This window comes from Cyprinus carpio, chromosome A22, assembly GCF_018340385.1.
Source record: "Cyprinus carpio isolate SPL01 chromosome A22, ASM1834038v1, whole genome shotgun sequence".
Classification (NCBI taxonomy): Eukaryota; Metazoa; Chordata; class Actinopteri; order Cypriniformes; family Cyprinidae; genus Cyprinus; species Cyprinus carpio.
In genome coordinates, this window is record NC_056593.1 from 5,962,467 (window position 1) to 5,978,490 (window position 16,024).

At 32.8% G+C, this 16,024-nt stretch overlaps 2 protein-coding genes across 3 annotated transcripts; both read right to left on the reverse strand.

The window, feature by feature from the left end:
* Nucleotides 1–1,370: 1,370 nt before the first annotated feature.
* LOC109079487 (ethanolamine-phosphate cytidylyltransferase-like) lies at nt 1,371–11,026 on the reverse strand. Of its 2 annotated transcripts, XM_019094644.2 has the most exons (14): nt 10,748–10,882; nt 9,645–9,676; nt 9,218–9,306; nt 8,955–9,116; nt 7,488–7,554; nt 7,302–7,386; nt 7,171–7,212; nt 6,593–6,731; nt 6,372–6,454; nt 5,773–5,850; nt 3,629–3,694; nt 2,587–2,652; nt 2,416–2,504; nt 1,371–2,320 (listed from the first exon to the last, which is right to left on the reverse strand). In XM_019094644.2, exons 3-14 carry the CDS (start codon nt 9,297–9,299, stop codon nt 2,206–2,208), a joined length of 1,074 nt encoding a protein of 357 aa, XP_018950189.1. In that variant the 5' UTR covers nt 9,300–9,306; nt 9,645–9,676; nt 10,748–10,882; the 3' UTR covers nt 1,371–2,205. The 2 variants fall into 2 exon arrangements, with proteins under 2 accessions (XP_018950189.1, XP_018950187.1); XM_019094642.2 differs by lacking the exon at nt 9,645–9,676 and having other exon boundaries at nt 10,748–11,026.
* Nucleotides 11,027–12,237: 1,211 nt separating this feature from the next.
* LOC109079483 (pro-glucagon-like) lies at nt 12,238–15,201 on the reverse strand. Its single transcript, XM_019094634.2, has 6 exons — nt 14,890–15,201; nt 14,689–14,812; nt 14,346–14,501; nt 13,270–13,386; nt 12,772–12,915; nt 12,238–12,662 (listed from the first exon to the last, which is right to left on the reverse strand). The coding sequence occupies exons 2-6, from the start codon at nt 14,775–14,777 to the stop codon at nt 12,638–12,640; spliced, it is 531 nt and encodes a 176-aa protein (XP_018950179.1). The 5' UTR covers nt 14,778–14,812; nt 14,890–15,201; the 3' UTR covers nt 12,238–12,637.
* Nucleotides 15,202–16,024: the final 823 nt, after the last annotated feature.

The following is a 16,024-nucleotide window of genomic DNA, read 5'->3' on the forward strand; positions in this document are numbered from 1 at the left end:
TTTGTAATTATATGAAGTCAACAAATGGCATAAAATACCTTATAAACAATAAAACATTAAATCAATCAAATACATTTAAATTAAATATTTTTTATTATTTTGTTATAGTTTTTTTATCTAATAGGCCACAACAAAAATTTTAACATGGAATCAGTCAAAAAAACACTCATCAAGCATCAGCTTAAATATGTACAATAAACCTTTATAATTATTACTTTTTTATTAATAACCATAAACATTTTCTTTGTACAATCAGTGACCACACACATTCAAATCTGCTGTAAAATTCAGTTCAGAATGTTTTTACTTCACAATGTTAATTTAGTATCATACTATTATGGCTTTTGTCAATATTTAAAATATTTGTTATTTTAATTTCAGATAAAGTTTTAGTAGTTTTTTTTATGTTTTTGTCATTTTTAGTAGTTTTTGTTTTTTATACATGTATAAAAATACATGTATATATATATCAGTGAACTTTTTTCCAAGGAAGGTGTTTTTTTTTTCTTTTTTCAGTTTTAGTTAAATAAAATAAATCAGGTACTTTACATTGTGTTTAAAAGCACAAAAACATATCCATAAAAAATCAGTAGCAGGGGAGGAAAATATTACAAATTTCTCATAAAGTTCTGCCTGAAAGATAATCTTCAAATTGACTAAATTAGATTCAGTAATTAGCTTTTAATGCGCTTAATGCGTTAATGTTCAAATAACAGTCAGAACAGCCTGTTTTGATATTTATTGTGAAAATTGCATATAATTAGCAATTAATGGATGTGTTTTGATGATTTACAGTTAATGATGGGATATCATGGGAAGATAAATTTAAGATTGTCTGAAAACGTTAACACCACTTTCAGAATTGGTCACTCAACATTTCTGCAAAGTAGAAACATTAAATTAGTGTTATTTTCACAGCTATTCACTATAAATGTGCAGGAAATGTTAAAAACAAAAAACATGCTTCAATTGCAAGGTGCTTTGACATTCATTATAAACAAAAACAGGTGAAAAAACAAGATAAAAGTACATATGAGATAAAAGCAAGTTTAGACTCTCATGTTTGTAAAGATTATTTATCTTAAACGTTAAAATGAATGAAAGTGTGACGTTAAACTAACATCTAACAATCACCTGAGGTCAGAGAGTCTTTGGTTGTGACTTTGATCACATCACAACAATGTGAGAAAGTGAAAATAAAAGTGGTATAAGAGAGCGGAAAATGCCAGATATGTGACTGTGGACACTGTATAAAACAATATTTGAAAAAAAACTTAAGAGATTTGTTCAGAATTTTTTTTTTTCCATGACACACCACGTATTATAATTCTTGTGGTGATGATGAGAAGTGTAAATATAAAAGTGTAACAAGAGAATAAAAGATACTAGGGTAAAACCAGGTAAAAATGGCCAGGATGACATTTTACCATTAAAAAAAGTTATTATTTTAATGATTTAATATTTAGATTTTTTTTTTTTGTCCCATTGTGACATTATTTTGATAGATAAAGCCCATTTGCCAAAATCTCAAATAAAAAGGTAAATGTCCAGATGTGTTATGGTAATGAGAATATGGATGGAAATAAAATAATAAAAAATAATATCACAATGTAAAAAAAAAAAAAAAAAAAAAGGCTTAATAGTCCCCCAAAAAGAAAATTTCTATATGAATTTTTTTTTTCTTTCTTTTGTTTTGATTTAGGGCTAAAATGTGACCTGCATACATGTATATTTCCATGACACAGAATATAAAACACAAAATAAAAAAAAATAATCCAAACATAAAATCAGAATAAGCTAACAAACATACCAACAGCTATTATGCAATCCATCATAGTCAACATCAAGTGTTTCTTCATAAAGCGATTCTCTGCTCAACCACAGTTATGTGCGGATGGATCGGCAATTAAAAAACCATTGAAATGACACAATCGTCCCATAACCTTCCTATATGATGCAAAAGTATTTGCTGAATGTTTCTCATTGTTCCTCCAATCCACGGAGAAAGTCTTCCAACCCATTTAATAGGTACCATAAAAACTCTTCACGCACAACAAAGTGCTTCTGTCGTCAAACAATATAAAAAAACAAGTCTGTGTTTCTCCAAGTCCACTTAAAAGCAGCCTCATCTCAGGCATTTGTTCGTTCAGGATGTTTTACAACAGTCTGGGGGTAATTTTGATTTGTTTGGCTTGTATAGTTTGTTTAATTATTCGTTAGAGCCGTCTCGGTCTTCAGCGAATCTTCTTTATGCTTCAAAGCCTCGATCACGGCCATCTCTTTAGCTTCCTTCTTCTGGTTCCTGGCCTCAAACTGCAACCTACCAGACAAAGAGAGACATGGCTCATTTGCATAGGTTCATAACATTTCAAGTGAGCCGATGCTTGCACGATTTGCTCGTATTGTCCCACAAACCTGTTCTCAATGATTCTCTGCACGATGTCGTCGGAGGTCAGATTGTTGCCGCTGTCCAGGATGCGGAAAACACCTCTCTTCTTTGGCTCCTGTGAAGAGACACAATGGGTAAAAACAGTTTTTATGGAAGAAAAGATCGTTCGGGTATGCATATTAGGAGACTTTACTCACGGTGTAAGGGTCTGTTCCATCTGTGTCAGGAAACACTTCGGTCTTCCCATGACACACCAGATCCACCTACAGCCAGGCACATGAACATTTAGATATAGATTCATAACTGTAGATTCTGATATGTATAGTGTTATTTTAATATCACCGAGATACTATTATAGTTTTCATTAATGTTTTGAATCAGTTTTTAATTTTATATTTGCCGTTTCATTGTGTTTTTGTAATTTTTTTTGTAGTTTTTTAAATATGTTTTTATTTCAGTTTCAGTTTTGTTTCAGTTTTAGTTATTATAAGTTTAACTAAATTAAACTGCCAAATGTCAACTATCTGAAAAAAAGTTTTCACATTTATTTTATTTAAAGTAAAGATTGTTTTTTGTTTTATTTTTAGCTAACTATAATGACCTTAGTTGAGATAAGGAGACACTTTTAGATGAGCAAATAATTGTAAAAAAGTAAAAAACTTTGTTTTTAAAAATGTGAAACTTAAAAAAAAAAAAAATCAGTTCAAATTAAAATCTAAAATTGAAAAAAAAAAATTATTAAAATCATGTATCAAAATATTTTAATGTACAACAGAATATTTGGATATTAGTGTAGTGCTTCAAAAATTTGGCACTAAAAAAATAATGGAAGAAAAAACTTAAAACATGTCAAAAGTATATTGTGCATCCTTTGTATGTTTTCCCATCAGGACTGAGAAAATGTCCCAAGCACTGGGAGTTATACTATACTATAACTATAATGCATGGTTGAACTTTGTGGTTAAAGGGGCGAGCAGTAAATCTCTAGATTGTTCCAGAAGCAGGACAACACAGAATTGCTGAAACAGTGTTCAGTCACTAAAGCCTCGGAGTCTGGCTGCTGTCCCAGAGCTTTACACAACACACACACACAGCGTTATGTCTCAATGGCGTACTGTGTGAATCACACAAACCACCTTCTCTTCACACTCAAAGCCTCTTATTGTGTTACTGTGTCTAGAAGCGGGTTACACCAAAACTAGTTTCTTATTCTCTACAATGAACAGTTTAGTACTGTACCTTAAAGTGATCCAGAAGGTCTTTTCCTACTGCATACGGAGCCCCGATCACAACCTCAGACACATACTGAAGACAAGGGAATCACAAGACAGTTATCCATATCCTAAATTAAAGATTGATTCTACAACAGATTCTTTAAAGGGGTCATATGATGCGATTTCATGTTTTTTTATTTGTCTTTGGAGAGTCAAAAGCTGTTTGTGCATACAGAAGATCTGTAAAGTCGCAAAGATTAAAGTATCAAACCCAAAGAGTTAATCTTTATAAAAGTGAACGTTCATCACCACCTTCCTAAAAACGGCTCGTTCAAACACGTCTACATCCCGATGTGGGAAGATCTGCATCCCAAATCTCCACCCAAATGTTCACGCAAAGAAAGAAGGCGTAACTTTTATTTTCGATGTAGTATTGTTGCCGCCGCTGCCATGTTGAAGAGACGCTGTGTGTTTCGTTGTGAAAGCCAATACTTTGTTTGGTCTTCCAAAAGAGGGCACAACTAGAAATCAGTGGTTAAGTTGTATTTACAACACTGTTCCAGAACAGTTCAACCCAAATATTCGAGTGTGTGCAGCGCATTTTACAGAGGACTGTTTCCTGAACCTGGTAAGGGGCGTAACATTTCCGTCATACGCTTGAGGTATTCGGCTAATCACAATGCACTAGATAGCCGGCCAATCAGAGCACACCTCACTTTTCAGACCAATAAGCTTTGTAAAAAACAGACGCATTTCAGAAAGGCGGGGCAGAGAGGAGAAACAGTAATGTACAGTATGTGGAAAATAATGTGTTTTTTGAACCTTAAACTGCATAAATACATTTCATTACACCAAATACACAAAGTAATGTTCTTTTTAGCAACGTCATATGACCACTTTAAGTTTTTAAGTTTTCATTTTTTTAAGATTTAAGTTCTTCAAGCTCATAAAGTTCTCCAGTTCCAAAGTTCTCAGAGTTCTTAAAGTTCTCTACATTCTGTACATTTTCAGAGTTATCTAATTTCTAAAGTTCTCCACTAGGTTCTACGTTCTCTAACTTTTAATTTCTTTACATTATGTTTTCAGACTTCTCCTAGCTCACACATTTCTCCAGTTCTATAGTTCTAAGTTCCCCAAGTTTTACATTCTCTAATTTCCTTAAGTTGTAAATTCTCAGAGCTATCCAAGTTCTAAAGTTCTACATTGTCTAGGTTCTCCATTCTCTATCTTTTAATTTCTCTATCTTTTACGTTCTCAGGGATCTACAAATTCACAAAGTTCTCCAGTTCTAGTTCACTAAGTTCGCCAAGTTCTCCAGGCTCTCTGTTCTTTACGTTCTCAAAGTTCTAAAAGTTTTGCGTTCTCATTGTTCTCCAGTTCTGAGTTCACCATGTGTCCTCAAGTTCTACAATTCTATAGTTCCCCAAGTTGAAAGTTCTTGGTTCAAATGTTCTAAAATTGTCCAAATCAGCCAAAGTTCTAAATCTTAAAGCCAAATGAAACCTCTCATCATTCAGCAGTCTTCAGAAAGAAATGCATGTTTAGTTTACACTGATATTACAGTATGAGGGAGGTCTGGAGTTTCAGTGCATGTTTCTGATATCGCCAGCTCTATGGGGGCTCTGTCTGAATGCGACATCATGCTTTAGGTATGCTGGTATTTGCCTGATCCACGAGAGTATGTGTGCTGTGGATGAATGAGAGGGTTTGTAAACCTGAACATGTTTTGGATTAGCTCAAGGCGTGAGATTTTTAATAGGTGCAGTTACAAATGAACTTTTATCACAGCTTGTGGTGTCTGTTCTTTTGACCTTGAGATGTTTCTTAATGCTTCTGCCCAGTTTCTTCCCCCCATCCTCCCTTTTTTGTAATATTTAACTCCCTCTCTCTGAATACAATGGCCCATTGTTCTTAAACAAGTGTCTGCAACACAAAAACAACTTGAAATGTGCAACATAATAAAACGGGAGTAGAAGAGACTGTAAATTATGCACAATCCAGAAAACTGACTGGAGGTGGCAGTAATGTATGCAAAATGCTGACAAAAGATTGGAGGAGATGGTAATTTATGCAAACTACCAATAAATTATTAAAAGAAGCAGGTAGTTAGGCGCAAATTTAAGCGAAACGCAGAGAAATCATTGGAGGAGGGGTAAGTTATGCACTTACTCTGCAAGCCAGCACACTCAAAGTTCTCTCATGAATATTCATGATGGGGTAGTTCTTTCCTTTGTAGCGGTTCACTTCCTACAAAACAATAAAACAACTACAACTTATAAACACACCAATAACATTTACTTAACATTAAAATTACACACTGCTATAATTCACACACAAGTCACTAATACAATTACAGACCGACTAAGATTTACTAACCAAAGGTTTACGGTATGTCACTAACCAATTGTTTAAAATTTGGCAATTTTAAAACTATTCACAATTATAATTTTGTTTCACTTTTGTTTTGTGGTAGTAAAACAATTTGCTACAGTTTCACTGTAGTAACCATATCTGTAATGTGTATGGTTTTTTGCATATTAGGGAACTTGAACATGTTTCCGCTGAGACAAAGTTAAAAAAAAAACTGTAAAACAGGTTTGCATGTCGTCATGCTGAGGTTGTAACTTTGAACTTCCTTTTTCCTGATTCACATGAGGTTTTCTGTCTGATCAAAGTTTAGCACAAGAATTAAAAACAGCACCGTGAGGGTGGAGAGGGCTGTAAAATCTCATAAAGTGTTTGTGTGCATTTGTTTTTATGAAACACACCTGGTCAAAGTGCAGTCCGACAATGACGTAAGGTTTCTCTGCTTGTTTGTGAACCGTCTCGAGGAAATCCACGTGACCGATGTCTATACGGGTCAGATAGTCAAGGCCAAAACAAATGTACAACCACTTAAAAATGTTCAACTGAATTTATCCTGACTTTTCCAGTTTTTCTGGATGTCTTCAGAAGCTAAATGTGGAGTGACTTGATTTTAAAAGGATACGGAAGAGATCGAAAGCTCCGGCCACATAAATAATTGTGTCTCCCGGCTGCGGTTCTTTTCCTGAGGCGAACTGGATGATCTTCTGAGACGTCTGAAGGAACTGAGAGACGCCAGTCCAAGGGCTGTGCCCTTTAGGACCCTGAGGAGAAAGGATACATGAGAAAGTTTTGCATTTGCAAATGCCAAAATATTCAAATGAACGTTTTGTTACTCATACACCACATAAACAATTCCAGTTATGTACAGTATGTTCTCCAACTGAAATTAAAAACATCATTAAAAAAAACCCATGGCATTCTTAATCTATTTAACTACTGTTACATGGACATTTCCAAGCAGAGTAAATATAAAGATGGAAATAATGTTGCAGAAGATTTCATTTTATCCATCAGGATTTAATTAGATTATTAGGTTTGATGACAAAATACATAACATAAAATAAAATATAATAAAATTTCAATTGTATGTTGTCTTAATGGTTTACAGGTATTCCCTGACCTCTAGTGGTCAAACCTTCATATGACAGCAGATTACAATATCATAAAAATATTAATCTGGACATGAGCAGATCAACTCACCTTCCCAAAGTTATCTGTGTGGAGCTGGTAGGCTGTATTATCCTGAGAGAGAGGGAGGAATATGAATTAGAGACTAACAAAAAGACTTCACATAACACTTATATACACAATAAACGATAAAGTATACTCACAACATTACTGTGATGTGATTTTGTTAACAGGAGCATACGACCCACTAGGTCTGTCGTAGACACTCCCTGTGTACGTTTACATTCCCTGTTGATGAAAAAGACACATACAGCAACCATTACACACACCCTTGGGTCAAAATTCAGTGGTGTGCCACAGGTATATGTCCGAGGCCCATTGGACTTTACCTGTATCGACCCATTCTCTTCACTTCATCGTATGTATCCTTTCCGTCCACGGTCAATGTGATATCATCTAGCAACATAAAATTAAATTATTGAAATTCTACTTGTTATTTTAATTATTTATTATTATTATTATTATTATTGAAATTATATTATTGAAATTATGAATTATTATTATATGAAAACATATAATGGTTATTCCTTCAATGTACAAATTACAGAATGACCATAAATATAAAGATAAATATAACTAAAACATTTTAATAATCATTCTAAATTGTTCTAATAGAGCTGTCCACACCGCAATTATAACAGTTTTGACACAGAGGAACAATATAGTTGGAATCACTTTAAAAATTGGAATTTACAATTTTTCCAGCTGATGAACAATATAGTTGGAATCACTTTAAAAATTGGCCTGGCTTTTTAAGAGCTCAAGCATTTGAAGTCGCAGATGACAAAACTGTAGCATGGACTTAACAATAAACAGAATGTCATCGTCCGATGTTGTGGACACTAATATAGTTATTGTTTTAGTTATGTTTATAGTTACTGTTCTTGGTGTGAACAGGTTTTTTAAACACCAAGATCATTTACTCAAAATGACTGTAAAAAACATATAGTTGGAATCACTTTAAAAATTGGAATTTACAATTTTTCCAGCTGATGAACAATGTTGTTTAGAAATCATCATGATTATGGATTAATGGTTATTGTTAATATTATATTTACACATAATGCTTATGATTGAACTGACCTTAACCTGACATGAACCAGTTTGTGTTCAATCATTACATAATTTACATATAGAACTCTTAAAGGAACAGTAACAAATATAGGATGTTCAATTTTAAGAATCAAACAGGATGAAAATGATTATGAAAAACTAAATTATAACCATTTTGGATTAAAAAAAATAAGTGTACTTCAAGAAATAAAATTCCACAAAAGTGTAAATGATGGCACCTTTAAAGGTGCGGTATGTAGGATTGACACCGAGTGGTTAAACTAGGTATTGCAGTCCAAATGCAAAATATTGAGGGGGTTTTTTTTCACCCGGCCCCTCCTCCTCAGATTTAATGCACATGCAGGTTGCCAGATTGACGACACAAACAGGAACAAGCGCACTTGATGATGAATGAAATTAAATACGCTGTGTTTTCCAACAACTGGCAACCCGGGGTGCCGAAATACAATTAGGTAAACTGGCAGTGGGAGGGTTTCACAAACCAAAACAGAGACCGACATTCCGGCCCCGAACGCACATTTTCAAAGGAGAATAACTGACTGTAGCATTGTTTTTCAGATAAACAAATATGTTAACTTAGCATATTTCTTAAATATCTGCAAACATATTATGGTATTTTTATGCTTTAGTAGAGTCAAAGTCTTCCATACAGCACCTTTAAAGACATTAACATTATTACGGACTGCTTTTAACGTTTATAAGTGTCTAAAGGATCCACTCACCTCCGTGCACGCAGAAATCACAGTTGTACTTGTCCAGTGTCTCCAGCGTAGTAACATAAGGCGCCCCCTCCACGATCTCATCCACCCACTTTATGGCCCGTATCATTTTATATCGCTCGGCCTGCGTGAAGACCGGAGGACCCTTGTGCTTGGATATTTCCTCTGAATGTACAAGAGAAAATATCAGACCATTTCTCAGTTTATATATTACAGCGTTACAGTGACTTTATGTGAATGTGTGAAATATGACGTGTGAAGCATACCGTCTGTGTGTACTCCTACTACGAGATAATCTCCCATCGCCTTGGCCTGCCGTAATTGGTTAGAGTGACCGTAGTGCACCATGTCATAGCTGTGAAGACAGATGTGGATTTTAAACATAGGGTCAAACATGACTTCCATTCAGAAAAAAAAACCACACAGGTGATGTAATTAATAACTTCTTTATAACAGCTAAATAAAAAGCTGTACACACAGCTGTAACTAGAGACGGGTGGGTTATCTAACCACCACGAGCCCTACCCCTAGTAATATCATTAGCCAGGCCAATGGGATTACATGGGGACATAATCTCCCATGATCCTTTGCTTGGCACCACACTTCACACTATGTGTTATTTATATAACTGCAGTTACATTTCATCACTCATAAATGAACGCTGCAGTTAAATGAATTGGAGGAATATATCACCTTTAAGCATGAAGGGTGTCAGTTCTGCGCCTCTGTGAACCATTAGTACAGGTATGAGAAACAGGTATTATGAGTTCTATAAATCCCATCTATAACAGTTCTCAGAAATCACATGACTCAAAAACCTTTGAACCACCACTGCAGTGTTACGTTAACATATATTCATATCTTATTATATTTATTAATATTACATTTATTTAGCTTATAAATAAAATTTAATGTAGCTTTAATTTTTTTGTCAGTTCTAATTTTAATATTTTTAGTATTTTAAGTATTTTTAATTTTAATTTTGTCCTTTTGTCATTTTTCCTTTTTTTATATTTCTATAAAGCTTTAATTAATTTTAATTTCAGTTTTCATCGAATATATGTTTTATTTCAGTTTTAATTTAATTACTGAAAAAGATACGCTTTCAGATTATGAAATATCAAATGTCTGATCATTTCTCAAGCCTATTTACTACACTAACAAAAAGTTCCACAGTATTAGGCACTAGATTTTTGGACATGTATAAACATGTATAAACATAAAAGTACAAATACAAAATACCTTACCATGAACAAATACATTTATCATGCTTTTTGACACACATACCATGGTATTCTTCAAAATACCATGCTGTACCATATAAACACCACGATACTTAAATATGATAATATTTTGGTACTACTATGTTTTTTGCACGTGTACTGTGGTAATACCATGGTATATTTATATAAACAATAACAGACAAATAAATAAGGCAATCATTAAGCATACGTAACCATAGAAATGGCATCTGTTTGCCATGCATGAATTTTAGTACCATAGTATATTTAAAACTACCAGCGTGATACGTTGTGAGGATGGTGCAGATAGAGTAAGTTACTTTTGTATTCCAAGGTTCTTCCAAGACTGTCATGATGATACGAAAACACAGTACTTTTTGTTGATATTTAACGTTATACAGTAACGTTACCATGGTAAATGTCAAAATACCATGGGTAAACCCTGTCCCTGTCCAGCTATACTTCATTTTTGTTGAATTCAAACATTTTTAAACCCATTCTTGTGCTGTAGAGATGCACTGCACACTTTCACCGCATGAATGTGGTGTCACTCACCAGCCGTCACACCACACCCGGATCACCCGCTTCCTCTTCTCCGGGCTGTGGCTGAAAGAGCTTGACTCTACCTTGTCCTCTTCCTTCACAGCATGACTTCCGTTCTTAATCATGTTTTTGATGCATATAAAGTCCCCGAACAAGCGTTAGAAACGGCTGGAGCACTCCGTGTTGATATGAAAGACACCGGTAGAGTCTCTACGTCCTTCCAGAAACCTAGAGCAAGTGCGCACAGCACAGCGTAGATGACGCAACGCGCAAACAGCGCCGCTCCTTACGTTGCCCCGCCCCCTCGGTTTAGGAAGTGCCAGAAAAGTCGCGAGATTTTCTTGCAACAGGTGCAAAGAAACAATAAACTCCCATGATTACAAAAAAAAAAAAAATGTATTAGTGTTTACGTTTCGTTATACGCTATAACCTGTACAAGATAGTGTTTGCGTATTATATTATCCTGTTTTCACAAAAAAGTTGACCTTTTTCAGTTATTTGTTTGTTTCTTTCTTTCTTTCTTAAAGAAAAATCTCAGATTGCCTTTTTTCTAATCAACTACAAATAAATAAATAAATAAATAAATAAATAAATAAAAATAAGGTTAGATATTTCATTAGCATTTTATTTCGTAACTGATATTACTGGAGTAATAATAATAATAATAATAATAATAATAATAATAATAACAGATGTTAATAAAATAAACAAAAAAATACCTATTAAGTAAATTAATAAAGTAAAATTAAAAATCAAGTTGGCTATTAGTAAAAGAATGAAAACCTTTCTTTTTTTTTCTTTTTTACAAAATGTTGGAATCTTGCTCTTTTTTTCAGAAATGTAACTATTATTTTATTAATGCACTGCACAGAGTTCTTTCTTATCATGTTATCTTGAAATGGAGGTAATTTATTTCACTAATAGTATTTTTTTCTTTTTCGTTTCTTACATCTTTCTTACATCTTAAATATTTTTCTGAACAATTGCAAGGAAAAAATAAATTATTACATAATTTACTCCAGTGTAATAATATTATTATTATTATTATAAAGGTAATTTACTTCAGTAATAATTTTTTTTCTTTTACATCTCCATATATTCTTTCTTTCTTCCATCTCAGATATTTTTTTTCTGATCAGCAGCAAACAAAACATATTTTTCGAATATTTAAAAATATTATATTGCAACAAATTTTTCTTTTTTTATAGATTATTTCTTTTAGATGTTTTTTTCTTATCAAATGCAAAGAAAAAAAATATTTTTAATTTAATGCGAAGTGTTAAGTGTTAGCATTTTTTAAATGTAGGAATCTTGCTCATTTCAGAAATATAACTTTTTTTTTTATTATAACCATAAAACCCCATATATAAATAATATTCGATAAACATGTTGTAAATGTTTCTTATGGCTTTGCACATAAAAACAAACCGAAACCGCACACACTTTTACTGTTACAGACAGCCTTTAGGTGGCGCTACAGAAACAACAACAACAGTCTCGGGTGGAATATGAAAATGTTTATTTTGCAGAGCAAGACACCATTTTCAATGGCACTTTGATACAGTGGTGGCACACGTAAATCTTCACTTTTTACCTGAGTGTTAGTGAATTCACCTGAGTTTGTTTTTATCGCACACATAGAAAATAGTTCAAAACTATAGAAAAACATTATTATTAAAATTTTTTTGTTATAACTTACACAATGTTCTTTATCACTAAGGGAAAATAAATAGCCTAACAACCACAGTGCTCAAAGGTTTTTTAAAAAATAAAATAAAATGGCTTTTGATTTCAAGAGTTGCATCCATTTTGCCCGTAAGCGATATGGCTTTCATTCATTTTGATGATCGAACCCCCATCAGGATCCATTTTTAAGCTCTCCCAGAAAAAGCCACTGGTTCCTCATTGATTTCCGCCACGTTTGCCACTAGAAAAGAAAATAACCACATAAATACACCCATTTGTTCTTCTTGTACTGATTGGCATTCATATATCTTTAGCATATCTGTGTTGTTAGCCACTAGAAAAGATGTTACCTTGTCCCTGGTGTCTTAGAGTTCATCACCCATTGTAAATATTCCTTGGCAGCGATGCTGTCCAAGACCTTGTTGACGTCACTGGTGAAACTGCCGTCTACATGCCTCCTGCGCGGCAAATTAGCACCTCTGTTGTCTGCAACACTGCACATAAGCGATAAACAACTTATTAGCGTGTGCACATGACACTTATTTAAAGTTTAAACCAGTTAATTATTGCAGTTAGCAGCCCTACATCAAGTTTAGCACAGTTTAGCATGTCGCATGTAGGATTTTCTGGGAAAATCAGTTCGTGAGAAAGTTTGTAGTATTAGTTTTGGGATGTTTGGCTACAAATAGCATCTTTGCAGTTAGGATTTTGAAGTATTTGTTGGATTAGCACAGAAGCAGAAGACATTAGCAGAGAAAGGTTTTTTTTTTTTGGTTAGTCACTCTTTTTTTATTTTCCATCTCTTTCACACTTTATGAGACACTGAAGTTCGAAGTGTGGAGGCCTACTCTTGCTTGGGCTGTCCGGATTTTGGCCAGGCCACAAAGTTCTGGGCCACCCGGTCCTGCAAGTAGGAACTGACATCACTGGTGTAGGTTCCCTCAGCGTGACGTTTGGCCGAACCACTGGCAAAAAAAGAGAGTTTGATTTAATGTTTGAATTTAAGTTAGTATAGCTAACTTAAAGTCTGTTAGTGTTAGGCCTTTAAATAAAATACAATATTATTACACACACATAAATGTTAAAAATTCTAAAATATATTCTAATTTTATATATATATATATATATATATATATATATATATATATATTATGAACTTATATAATGATATATTCATTTATGAACTTCTATAAGAATTTATACTTACATATATTATCACATGATATCACATGATATTGTTTCAATTTATATTATAAATAAATGATTATAAAACAAAAACAATAAACATAACATGCCTGCTGTATATAGTATTATATTATAGCTTTTGTAATATTATATAAAAAATAATAAATATAATATTGTATATATTAATTTTTATACATTTAAAAAAACACATTGTGACATTTAAAGATTTGATTTACATTACTTTCCAAATTATATTATACTTTTTAATAATAAGCGTTAGTATATATAATGATGTAATATGTTACATATTGTTTTAATATTATAATGTTATATAGAAATGAATAAAATACATAACATAATAGATAGATATATATATGATAGATATCTATATATATATAGATTATATATATATATAGATATATATATATATATATATATATGTCAGTATATATTATATCAAAAAATAAATTATATAAATGTGAAAACATGCTCTGTAACATATTAAAGATTATATATTTTTATTTTAGAAAATATATACAGTATATGTTTTATATTTATCGTATATTTTTTTTGTTTTATTCATAATTAGTTTTTATGCTATTTGATACATTTTATATGCGTTCTATAAAAACTAAGGGTGTTTTTTGATTTGAGTTGTAAATCTTGGATTATTTTTAACTTTTTTTTTTTTTTTTTTTTTACAATTCTGTGCACGATCTCATTCTGTAATTGTACATACCCGTTTCTCTTTGAGTCCATGAGCCACTGAACAAAGTCTTGCGCTCTCCTGGTCTCCAGGTATTTGCTGTAGTCATTGGAGAAAGTTCCCTCAGAATGTCTCTTTGCTGTCGTGAATCCCTGACCCCTCGCAGGAAGACTTTCTACTGTCTCTGTGCTGTACGACCACATGATATATGAGTGTCACATTACATAAACTGAACAAAACGATGCCTACATTTCCAAACAAAAAGCCCTCAAACAGCTATAAAGTGAAGATTTCGTGTTTAACCACTTGCATACAAGGAAATTATTACTTTAGGTGCTTTTATCATAAATTATTGCATTATAAATTAATCTCCAACCTTGTGCTGTCATCATGCAGTGGGACACAGATGCTGTTTTGAACAAAGAGGAGCAGAAGAAGACCAGCGAGATATTGGATGCCTTTCATTTTGACAGCTTCTTTCAGTTCTGATCACACACGTTCTGTAAAAATGAGAGAACAAACACTTTTGAAACCAACCGAACATCTACAAGGCTCTCAAAGAGCTCCTTCAACTTACCAGTTGATGGAAGAGTTGAGTGTGTTTGGATCTTCTCCTCGCTCTTCTCCTGTTGGTTTCGTGGCCTCTTCTCAATCGTCTGGTTCTTATATAGTCGGTCCAGGTGGGCCGTCCCATCCCGGCAGCCCACATACACACGTACATTTACGTTCAGATCTATTAGTGTCAGTCCATTACCCACTCTGGATGAAACTGCTCATGTTTGCTTAAAGAGAGAGATGTGCCAAAGTACGTCCAGATAAGAGCCGTCCTGGAGGTGTGAGACAGCAGGATGGAGGCTTTTGCAAATAAACTGAGAGAAATATAACGCGTGAAGTGCTACTGTAGGCAAAAATCAAAGCGGGAAACAGATACTCTGTCAATGAGAACGTGACAAATGGACTTTTTATGTGTTTTTATGTTCAACTCAAGATGTTTTGCACTCAAAATCAGTGTGATTTGATTAACACAAATCATTTTAATACAGTATTAGTGACAACTTTGTATAAACAAAAGTGGTGGACAAAGTTTCTTCATATATAAAAATTTCCAGAATTCCCAGAATTTGATTACTAGCATATCAAATATTTGTTGTTTACACAAGTACAATTTGTTGTGCATTAATAACAAACTTAAAATAAACTGAAACTTAAAATTGAATTGTATTAAAAATGCTATTAATAAATTAGTTTTTTAATAAAATCGGGTTAACAATAAAATCCCTACTTAAACTAGAAAAACAATTTTAATATATTTTTTTAAATAAAAGAGGCTTGATTTGTAAGAATGAATTAATAATATATTTCATACTTCTTGAACTTAAAGAAAATGTTGTTTAATATGTGTAAAGTGTAAACTTGCAAATAAGTCACAAACAATTGAGCACATTTTTGTTCAATTTTATTACAGATTGAAAATATCTCTGCGATATTGTACAAGTTATGGCTTATATTTTAAAAGTAATGGCACATCCAATAAATATTTTCTTAAAAACTCAGATAAGATTACTTGATGCTCAACAAAGCTTGTTAAAAAATATTTAAAATGTGAAAATAGTTTAAATGAATTATTTTATATTTTATATATTTGGATTTAACAATTAAAATATGAAATTACCAGTACTATATATATATATATATATATATATCTATATATA